We start from the raw sequence: 11,162 nt of genomic DNA, 5'->3' as shown, positions 1-11,162 counted from the left end.
ACAAAAGCCTGGGAGTCTTAGGCCACAGAAGGCCTGGTGGACTTGGAGGGTCTTGGGGTCTTGAGGGGTGTGGAGCCCTTGAGAGGTTAAGGGGAGTGTTGGGGAATTACGGAGGCCCTGAGGCATCTTGGGGAATTTTGAAGGACCTTGAGTGCTCTTTGGGACTGTAGGAAGCTTTGGGGGAACCTCTGCAGGTATGGGGCCTTGAGATACTGGAGAAGGGAAGCCTGGGGTGTCTTGGGGGACATTGGGAGCTTTAGGGAACTTGAGTATTCTGGGAGCTTCTGGGGCCTCAGGGGACATCCTGGTAGGGGCCCTGGGTCATGCTGTGGGGACCCCGGCCCCTCTCTCTGATGAGGAGGCTTGGCAGGTTGGCTGAGTCCCTGTGAGGCTGAGGTGACCCAGAGGTGACAAACTAGCTTCCTCTAGGTCCCCTGACTCAGCTCCCAGAGCAGGACCCCTCCACGTCCCCTTCTGCAGAAGAGGATCCTCCACCCCACAGAGCTCGTGGGCCCCACCAAGGACACCAGCACTGCACATGGAGGATGGGGAGAGCTGGCAGCGGCTCGGGGCCACGCACAGGGCTGGGGGTGAGCACCCACATGGGTCTGGACCCTCAGGTGGTGCCCTGGCAGTGGTGAGACTTGAGAAAGCAAGATTAGCTCAGCTGTTCCTGGTTGCTCTCTGGCTGCTGGGATGGGGTGGGGAGCAGGGTCTTGGTGACTGGCTGGAGGGGCAGAAGAGGTGAATGGAGGTCCAGGCATCTGGCTGTGCTCTCGGGGTGCCCTGCAAGGGTCTAGGTGTGGTCTTGGCAGGCTCCTCCGTTCTCCTTCCTCCCCTGCAGCGGTGGCAGGCAGCTCCTCATAGAGCCCCACCTGGCTTGGGGGAGTCTGATCTCTCAGAAATGGGGAACCAAGGGGCCAGAGCCCACCTGTGCATCACCCAGGCCTCCTTTGTGGCATCATCTTCCCGGGCAGCATCAGCTGAGCAAGATGGAGGCTCAGGGACAAGCCTCCTTGCACCCAGCACAGTTCCCTGTCTTGAAACAGACTGGTGGCCTGGAGATCACACCTAGTCCCACGGGGGCCACCAGCTTTTGTGTCCCTTCCTCCAGCCTGTGATTGGTCGAGAGGGAATGTGGCCAAGGGCTTGGCCAGTGAGGCATGAGGAGAGTGGGCGAGGTCCCCAGCAGCCTCTCAGGGAGCACTGAGCAGGGCAGCTCCCCTCCCTCCGCTGCTGGTGGAATCCCACTTGCATGCGGAAGCCCATGGCCGGCACCTGTTCCGGGATGTCCACAGCTGGGTCTGTTCTAGGGTCCTCATGAGCCCCACTTTGTCATGACCTGCAAGTCAGGCATGGCTTCTTTCCTGTGGTATAGATGGGGAAACTGAGGCACAGAGGGTGTCTCCTTCCCTGATGGGAGATAGAGCCATATGCAGACTGAAGGGTCTGAATACCATCTCTGCACATCTTCCGTCACATCGTGCAGCCTCCAAAGCCCTATGGGGGCGCCGCTCCCCATCACAGTGGCCCTGACTCTCCTGGGTCACTTCCTTCCAGCCACCCTCAGCTGCCCTGCAGCTCCTCAAACCTCTCACTCACTGCCTTCTCACCGCACAGCCAGCCACAAGCTCACCAAGGATGAGTCCACTGTGGAGGGCATGATCTGGCTGCCTTCCACACACGTAAGAATTTTGGGGGATATTTTAGATCTAAGCCATAGCAGCATGAATATCAATATTTCAAAAATAATAAACAGGTTGGGGCTGTAGCTCACAGTAGAGCTCTTGCTTGGCATGAGCAAGCAGCAGTGAGAACAACAATTATAGTATCTTAGTTGCTTTTCTCTTGCTGAGACAAAGTACTCACACTTATATACTACAGGAGGAAAGGCTTGTTTCAGCTCACAGTTTGTAGAGGTTTCAGTCTGTGCTTGGCTGGCTCCAAGGCAGGATGGCATGGCAGAGAGACACGGCAGGGGAGAAACTGTCCACAGCAGGCAGACAGGAGTCAGCCAGCATACAGCCTCCCTTTCCCTTTTAGCCCACCCAGGCTGCAAGCCTATTGGATGATGCCACCCACACCCAGGGTGGACCTTTCCATCATTCATGCTCAGAGCTGTGCTAAGCTGGTCAGTGGACTAATTTAGTTACCACACTTCCTGGGTCCAGCCACCTCCACAAAGCCCCTCCCATGAATGCATGAGGCTTTGGGGGGGTGGGGAGAGGGACATCTAACTACAGGATATAACAAATAATAATGAGCAAATACAAGTTTTTGTTGGTGAGGATGGAGGATGTGGACACTCTGGAATCTTTATGCACTGCTGCTGGAGCACATATGTTACCCTACCCACAGAAGTGTTGGGGAGTCTTCAAAGAGCTAAATGTGGAATTACCAAGTGACCCAGCAATTTCACTCCCAGGTGTACCCACAAGAATGAATTTTGTGGATTCTTTTTTTTTTTTTTTTCTTTTTCGGTACCAGGGATTGAATTCATGACTGCACACTTGCAAGGCAGGCGCTTATGCCCCTGAGCTAAATCCCCAGCCCCAAGAATAAATTTTGTAACTAAGACAGATACTTTCAAGTTCCAGCAGCACCATTCACGTGGCCAGAGCTGGAGACAAACCAGGTGCCCCATAGCAGATGTGCAAAACCATGGTCCCTGCCATGGGGTCATGTTCGGCTGTAGGGAGAGGGAAGTCCTGACACAGGGGGAACTTTGAAGCCAGTCACAAGTATGCAAGTTCCGGGTGATTCTACACAGAGGTGGGCATCAAATTAGCGGGCACAGAATGCAGAGCAAGGCCTGTGGGCTGAGGGGAGGGAGCTGGGAGCTGGTGTTTCAATGGGGGAGTTTCAGTCTTACAAGAAGGAAGTCCTGGCAATGGATGGAGGAGGGTAGCCCAGGAACACGGATGTGTCGCCACAAAATGGTTAAGGGGAGGCACAGGGGGTCCCCGATGTCAGGTAGGTGCAGATCTTGCTCTGTGGCACCAAAAGCCACACTGTGTGGTCACACAGCATCGTGATGCTTGGTGCCCACACCCAGGAGCAGTAGTCAGTGGGCACTGATGGCCCTGAATCGATACCACCCCTCAGGTTTTCCATCCGGGGGCCCTCTGTGCATCTCTGAGGTCTCTCACGCCCCAGGCTGTGCTCTCAAAGCCCGTGTTTCATTTTTTATATTTTACCTTTTGCAGTTCTAGAGGTTGTTCCCAAAGCCTTTGCACTGAACTGCGTCCCTGCTCCATCTCATTTATTTAATTACGACACAGCTCTTGCTAAGTGGCTCAACTGCTCAGGCTGGGTTTGAACTTGTGAACCTCCTGCCACAGCGTCGGACAGTGCTAGGATTACAGGTGAGAGCCACCAAGCCTGGCTTCTGGCTCTGTTTGCCTGGTTTGCTTGTCTTCAAGTCTCGGTGCCAGAGAGGTTGCTCTGCGCCCTGTCCACTCGGAAGTGGCCCTTCCTTGTGACACCATGTCCGTTCTCTCACACAGCTCCTCAGAGCTGGGGCATCAGCCCCCATGTGGCAACTGGACGCTTGGACTGCAGCTAGGTCCACAAGGAGCGGCGTGCCTAGCTTGATTTAATTCTGAGAACTTTGATTTAAATGTGAATAGCTGTGTGGGGCAGTGGCGGCTGTACTGGACAGGGCTGGTTTTGAGTCTTTTTTTTTTTTTTTTGTCTTTTTCTTTTTTATCGGTACCGGGGATCGAACTCACGACCCGCTGCTTGCAAGGCAGGCACTTATGCCGCTGAGCTAAATCCCCAGCCCTGGTTTTGAGTCTTGATCAGACTCGCGCTGATGGTTTTGACAAGCTGGCTTCCCGGGGGCCACGGGTCTTTCGCAAGGAGGGGCTCTGTGTTGAGTTTCCTGGATTTTAGGGGTGCTTGGGGTCCTTGGATGCTCACTGGATTCTCAGATCCACTGGGAGGCTCGAAGTGGTGCTGTTGAGACTCCAGCACGCCTCCTTTGTTCTTTAAAATAGCCTTCCGAGGGACTCCTTCCGCTGACCCTTAGGTTACCGGAAGCGGCCGCTCCTGCAGGAGTGGAAGTGCCCAATTTCTCCCCTTGGACCAGTTTCGAAACCGTGAGCCGATGGCCTTGGATCCTGCCCAGGTGGCCCTTCGGTATTTGGTGTGGATTCCTGGGTTTAAATGTGTCTGGTGGCCCAGTCTGCTGCAGGTGTAACCCCTATCCATGGCCATGTTGTGGGTTTGGGCCATTCCGGCAGGGTCCCGAGATCTGTGACTGGCTTCTCAGTTTTCGATGTGACAATAATCCGAGCCCATCTGTGCATCCAGAGCCGGCCATCTGTCCAGGCAGGTCTGCTTGCTAGGTGGCAGGGGTCACCTGTGGGGATCACAGCGGCGTTTAGGGTGCTTACTGCTCCTGGGCTGGTGCTTGTTTCTGGGCATCCTGGATGGACCACCTGGGCAGCCGTGCTTTGAATTAAATACCCCGTTAAACTCCCCCATACATCCTGGTCACATCCGGGACTGCAGCATTTTTAGGATGTTGGGTCCATCAACCTTGAATTCTCCTGCTCCAAAGAGCTCTGCTCGCCCAGCACACTGGGCAAACAACCTCTGGTATGCTCCGCCCCCAGCCCACAGCCTCGGAAAAGGGCGCCTGCAACCCCCTCCAGACATGCACTCTGGAAAGCTGTTTTTTCCACTTCTTTTTGAAGCTGAGCTGCACCCAGCAGGTGATGTACATGAAATGACAGCATTTTAAAGTCAGCCAGATGGGGCCTGGGCAGGCAGCTCAGCAGCAGAGCACCTGCCTGGCAAGTGTGAGGCCCTGAGTTCAATTCCTGGTACCTAAATAAATATGTTACATAAAGTCACCCAGGAGAGTTTGTCCATGTCATCATCTGGGAATGAAGGCACCACGCTCATTTGTGTCCTCCTCCTCCTGGCCTTCCTCCTCCTCCTCTTCCTCCTCCTCTTCTTCCTGTTTTTTGGCACTAGAAACCCAACTGACCACCTCACGCCTGCCAGGCGGGTGCTGTGCACTGAGCTGTATCCCTGACCCTCTTCATTTTTAAAATAATTTTTAAGGAGTATAAAAAAAATCTGTTTATCAGTGAATTGACCAAACAAAGGTGTCTCTTTAAAAAGTGCCTTTTTACCTGTTCTCTTTCTTTAGAGGTAGCTGTTCAAAAATGCGTTGGTCCTTTAATTTTTAAATATGGAAACCTCTACTTGTGTCCCTTATTTGAGAACCCCGTGTAGCCCCTGCTCTCTCTTCACTCTGCCTTTGGGTTCGCGGTCCTGTTTATTCTACACTGACGCATTTATTGAGCCTCCTTGCCCCCATCCGCCCACCTTGCTTCTTCTTCTCTTCCTCTCCCTCCCTCCCTGCCTTCCTTCCACGCTGCCCAGGCTGCTCCTGAACTCCCGGGCTCCAGGGACCCTCCTGCCTCAGTGTCCTGGGCTGGGACTGTACCATGCCGACTTTCCCTGTTGCTGGTGCCATCTCCAGGAGCGGCCAGCTCCGCACTGTCTGATCCCGGTCGGCTCCCCAGGGCTCCTCCAGATGCCACAGTCCGACTCAGTCTCCACTCACTCAGTAGCTACCACGAGGACTCAATGTCAGTGCAGTGTTGGAGGACGTGTGGACCCCACCTCCAGGCCCTCTGGGCAGCGACCCGCCGTCCCTCAGCACCTTCCTCCCCACCATGATCGGGTGGGACCCCAGGGCCCTGCACAGCTGCTGGCCCTCACAGGCCTCCCGTGCCTCTGCAGCCCCAATCCCAGGCGGGAGGGACCCTCCCCGGGGCCCACGCGGTGACTGCAGCAGTGAGTGTGGGACAGGCAGGGAGGCCAGCAGCTGACCACCAGCCTGCGAAGTATGGAAACTTACTGTAATCCCAGATATTGAGTTCAGCCACCCAAGTATTGTAATCCTCTCTTTAGTCTTCCTCACAATCCAAAAAATTATATTTGTTGAGACGTCACTGGAATCCCAGCAAGTTAATTCCACTCCACACCTCCAATGCAACCCACGGTGAGAGTAAAGACACCAAGACATGTTCCAGGTTAAGGGCAGCCACGGGGACCTAAACCCAATCCCCGTAAGGACATGCAGACAAAGGCCCTGACCCTAGGCTTCTCCCAGAATTTATTATCTTGTGAAGAAGGGAGGTGGCTCAGGGATGAGTGACAGTGAGGGTGGTGGGGAATCATGTGAGTAACGTGCACCTCTGTAAATTGCGGAGATGAAGATATGCACAAGGATCAATTCACATAATCTAATTAAGGTAGCAGCTGAACTGTTTTGCAGGGGCTGTTGCTTTGGTGTTTGGTGTGTAAACTCTTGTGCCTGGGGAGTCATGGCCTCTCTACCGCGAGGCTCCTACCCAGCTGACATTCCTGGAGCTGACGGCTCTAACATCCCGCCGTGCTCACATCCTGCACATAGAGAACACCAGGCTGCCAGGAGACAGGACTGGCTGATGGCTTTAGAGATCACACACCAGCACCTGCTGACCTTATTTGCAATGCTCAGAGCCAACTGAAGAGAGGAAGGAATACCCTGGCCAGCTCTCTACACAGCAATATAATGAAATGTTTCCAAATAATCAAAACTGCAGTAATTATTTTGCATTCAAGGGGAGCCACTGCAGTTGTCGCCCATAAAACTGGCTCAGAGCTGTTCAGGGCCTCGAAGGGGCACCCAGCAGGTAAGACCCAGAGCCTAGATCAGCACCTGGGTCGGCCGTCTGTCCCCAGGGGGAGAAGGCAGGGCTGCACATGAAGAGGACGCTGCCTGTGTCACCTACCAGGCAGTGGACGAGTAGAGGGGCAGGCTAGGACCCAGCAGCCTGCTGGCCTGGTGCGGCTTCTGGCCCCCAAGCTGCACTGTCACCCGCGGCCACAGGGTGGCGCACACAGCAGACTCAGAGGTCAGAACCCCAAGTCCGTGCTGCAGCTCCCTCTCACAGGTGCAGGGTGCTGGGAGGAGCTGGCAAAGCCCTGACCGGACCCGCGCTCCTGCAGGGCCTAGCCTTCCGGGCTTGGTGCCCAGGTCCCTGTGCCTCCACTCCCACCCAGATGCTCATGCGAGCCGTTCAGTGGGCTCCCGGGTTCCCAAGGAGTCATCCTGACCCTGGTGGGCACTTGCTGGGATGTCACCCTGGAGTCAAGGAGATGCGTGAATCAGGGAGCTGGCATTGTCCACTCACTCACTGTCCCACGCTCACCCATGCGGGCAAGGCCACCCAGCACTGGCTTCGGATGCCTTCTGGTCTGCATGGATTTCAGGCCCTAGGAGTCCAGGTGTCATGGCCACAGAGAAGCCTGCCGTGTCCAGGCTCTGGAGTGAGACATGGCCCCTGCCTGTGGCCAGGAGATAAGCAGGGTGCCAAAGCATGGTCTGGGTCATCCCTGGTCATCCAGGGCCCGACAGAGTCAGGAAAGGGAGGCAGGAGCTTCCAGGGGCTTTCAGAGAGGGTGAGGAGCTGTAGGGCTCAGGAGGGAGTGGGGTCCCCACCCAGGAAGCCCTACAGGGAGCTCAAAATGAGGCTCAGTGGGCTGCAGGGAAGGCCAGCAGGACCGGGTCCTCATGGGGACTGAGGGACAGCCTAGTCCCTTCCCCGCTGACCTCATCACTCTGTTCCCTGCCTCCTCTTGTGATGACATCAGACAGGTAACCCAGAGTCAGCTCTCCACGCCAAGGTCCCGCCTGCATGGGGAGGTTATACAGCCATGGGACATCAGCTGGGGGACGGAATAGGACTGAGGGTCAGGAACACTCCCAGGGAGGAGAAAGAGGGTGTCAAGGACATGATGGTGGGTGCAGGTGGCTCTCAGAGAGAAGGTGGCACTTCAGCAGGCCTGAAGATGGAGCCAACAGACATCCAGGACAGCAGGCCGGGTGAGCAGGAGGACAGGTGGACAGGAGCAGGAGGACACAGTGTCCCTGGGATGCAGGGAGAATGTGGGCCTGGAGGTGGCCAGACAGGGCAGTAAGAGGCCTCCCAGGACAGACACGTGTGGTCACACACAGCCAAGATGGGGCGTAGGGGCAGATGTCACCCTGTCTGTGTGACCTGCCCCTTACCCTCTGCTCCTTCTGGAGGCTGCTGTGAGGCCTGCCATCCAGGCCTCTCTCCAGTATACAGTCTGCAGCACTGGGCACGCTTGTCCTCTGGGTGCTGTCAGCTCTGGCTCCTTTCTTGGGCCTCCTGGCTGCCTGGAACAGGGAGACCCTGGGGCCAGGTAGCCTAAGGCCCAGAGCCCTGCCTGGTGAGGGCCACAGGGGCATGGACCGGGAATCCATGGGCAAGCCTGGGCGGCAGGGCTCAGGTTGTCAGGAGCCCCCAGGCCTTAGCCCTGGACGAGGTTGTGCAGGGATTACGTTTGCAGCAGGTGTGCTCTGGGGACGCCTGAGCCCTGGCAGGAGGACACAGCCTCGAAGGGTCTGGGCCCTTCCTCCTGAGAGCTGCCAGCCGTGTTGATGTGGGCAGCCTGGAGCAAAGACTGCAGCATGGTTAACGGTGAGGAAGATGAGACCCCCACCGTGGTCCTCCAGGGACCACGGAGCCGAGGAACCGCAGGCCACAATGGACCAGCAATGCCCACGACACAGGGCCCCTCTTGCCTGAGACCTTGCCTTCCTCCTTCAGAGCCTCCAGAGGTCCTGGCTCCCGTGGGGTGGGGTCCCCTGCAGGCTGCCCCCACCCATGTCCACAGGAAGGCAGGAGACGCTTCAGGAGGATGACTCCTGGCTACAGCCTTGGGGAGGCTCAGGGGTGCTAGGGACAGGGGGATGTGGGGTTGTCCCAGCTTCTGGGGGCTGGAGGCAGGGTGCCCAGGGTCAGGGGGTCTGAGGTAGGAGAGAAGAAATTAAAAACTAGAGCTGGGCATGGTGGTGCACTCCTGTAATCCCAGCATTCGGGACGCTGAGGCAGGAAAATCCTTGCAAGTTTCGAGACCAGCCTGGGCTACAAAGTGAGCTCAAGGCCAGCCTGAACTGTACAGCGAGACCCTGTCTCAAAAAGACACATAAATAAAAGTAAAAGAAACTAAAAACTAGTTGAAAGATAGACAAGGAAGTGAGATTTAAAAATTATGCTTAACTGTGGCTTTAACACATGAGTCATTCAAGCCTTTTCCCATCCAGGAAACTCAATTAAAAAAAAAAAAAATGAAAGAAAGAAACAAAGAAAGAAAAGAAAAATCCTGAAGTTTTCAGAAGCCGGTAAATCTGGGCTCTGGAAAACTATGCTTCCTGCACCCCACAAACAGCAGCCATGTTGGTGGGCAGAAGTTCTCAGCTTCACTACTCTGGACGGCCTGCACAGCAGCCTGGCAGTGCACACCACGCCCTGGGCCAGCCCTTGGGTGCCACCAGCCCCTGGGTGCCGCCAGCCCCTGGGTGCCGCCAGCCCCAGCTCCCAATGCACCTGGCTTCTCAGTCATGACTCTGCTCCAGAGAGCGTCCCCAAATCTCTAACAATCCTTTACCCTTTCACCAGGGCATCCTAACAACTCCTTTCCAGGGCCAGAGCCTGCAAAACAATGAATTTATTCTGGAAGGTTGGACAGGTTCCTATCTCAGCCTCAGGGGCCCTCAGACTCAGCCTGGCAACAGGTTGGGGACAGAGGACTGAGGCTGGGGAGGACACGGTGGGTGCACACACACGTGCGTACACACACACACACACACACGCATACTGCGAGGGCCAGCAGAGGACACTTAGGGTCAGGCCTGCCTTCACTCCAGGGCCACAGGTCAGACCGGCTGGGAGCTATCAGGAAGGACCCTGGGTTCTGGATGGGTCACCTCTGCCTGGGCCACTCAGCACCTGACTGTGAGCTGGGCAGCTGGGCCTGAAGCCCAGAAGGGGCCGGGTTACTGCTTAGGAACCCAGATCCGGGGGCAGCCGTTTCTGTCCCTGCCCCAGTGCGGAGGCCAGGGTGTGTGTGGGACAATGGAAGTGGGTCCCCTTGGTTGACTCAGTTGAAACTGAGAAATGTGGGGGGCAGCAGGGGCCCAGGTCCTGGGACAGGTGGAGCCAGGCATCCTGGGCCCTTTCCAGCTGGCGTCGGGCTGGTGACTCCTGCGGATCCCCGCCGTGTTGCTCTCCCCAGAGGTTCTGCGTCCAGCCTGGTGGCACTGGTGCCTGGGCGGGGCAGTGGCGACGTGGCACAGGCTGGGGACAGGTGAGTCGGGCAGCGCGGTCCCGGGCCTGTGCGCACCTGAGGCCCTGCCTGGCGCGCGGCCGCGCGTGCGCGGCCCGGAGGCTCCACCCAGACAAAGGCGGCGCCGCGTGACCGTCGCGCGCGTGCCCGGGCCAGCGCGTCCTCGCGGGGGCGGGGCGGGGCGGCGCGGCGCGTGCGCAGCGGGCGGGGCGCAGACTCCGCGCGCGCTCGCGGCCGGGACGGGGCCGCCTCCTCGGGCTCCGGGCGGATGCGAGGTGGCCCCGATCTCCGCGCAGGGTAAGCGGCGCGGGACCTCGGCGACCTGGGGGCGCGCGGCACGCTCCGCGGCCGGCCGCGTCTACGCCGGCCCCGGGCCCGCACACTCGCCTCGGGTCCCGCGCGGGCGGGCGCGTCACGGGCTCGGGCGCGGCGGCGCGGATCGGGTCCTGCTGGGCGAACTGAGGGCGTCCCGGGGATCCGGGGCCCAGAGCGGGTGGGGATGGCCGCGGCCGGCCCGTTGGAGGGCGACAGACGCTGCAGACGTCCTGCTGACCCGCTTAAGGGGGACAGGAGAACAGCGGGGCGCCCCGGATCCGTGTGACCCCAGAGATGACCCGGCCGAAAGTTGTGCACGCGGGCTCCTCACTGCACCCCCTTTCTACTGCATCGCCCCTACCTTTGTCGGGACGGCGGCTGGGGAATCTGCGGGGCACTTGTGGTGGCTGAGGCCTGTGTGTGCATGCCAGCGAGAAGGTGGGGTGCAGGGTGGCAGCCCCCTCCGGAGGCCCTCACCTGACCTGTCCAGCCCAGTACCTGTCTGCCCCTTCCCCGCCAGGGCAGAGGAGAGAGGAGAGCTGGCCGCCTGGGGCTGGGGGCTGAGGCGCAGCAGGCATGGGGGGCAGGGCTTCAGTGCGTGGCCCCCTCCCCTTGTCTACCTACGGCTCCGTTGCCACCCCCGCGTTTCCAGAGGTGGGCAGCATTCAGTTTGGGGGAGGCCTGCC

The 11,162-nt window shown here is 58.1% G+C and overlaps 1 protein-coding gene across 1 annotated transcript in view; it reads left to right on the top strand.

Moving 5' to 3' along the window:
• The first annotated feature begins 10,339 nt into the window (after nucleotides 1-10,339).
• Gramd4 (GRAM domain containing 4) overlaps nucleotides 10,340-11,162 on the top strand; it is a 65,741-nt gene continuing 64,918 nt past the window's right edge. Inside the window, exon 1 of the mRNA XM_063243764.1 lies at nucleotides 10,340-10,458. Coding sequence (XP_063099834.1) covers nucleotides 10,430-10,458 — 29 coding nt within the window. The 5' untranslated portion in view covers nucleotides 10,340-10,429. The remainder of the gene's footprint in view (nucleotides 10,459-11,162) is intronic.

The sequence above is a fragment of the Cavia porcellus genome, unplaced genomic scaffold (assembly GCF_034190915.1).
Source record: "Cavia porcellus strain 051 isolate PalLab524CR breed Dunkin Hartley unplaced genomic scaffold, mCavPor4.1 scaffold_40, whole genome shotgun sequence".
NCBI lineage: Eukaryota > Metazoa > Chordata > Mammalia > Rodentia > Caviidae > Cavia > Cavia porcellus.
This window is presented reverse-complemented; position numbering and strand designations above follow the sequence as displayed.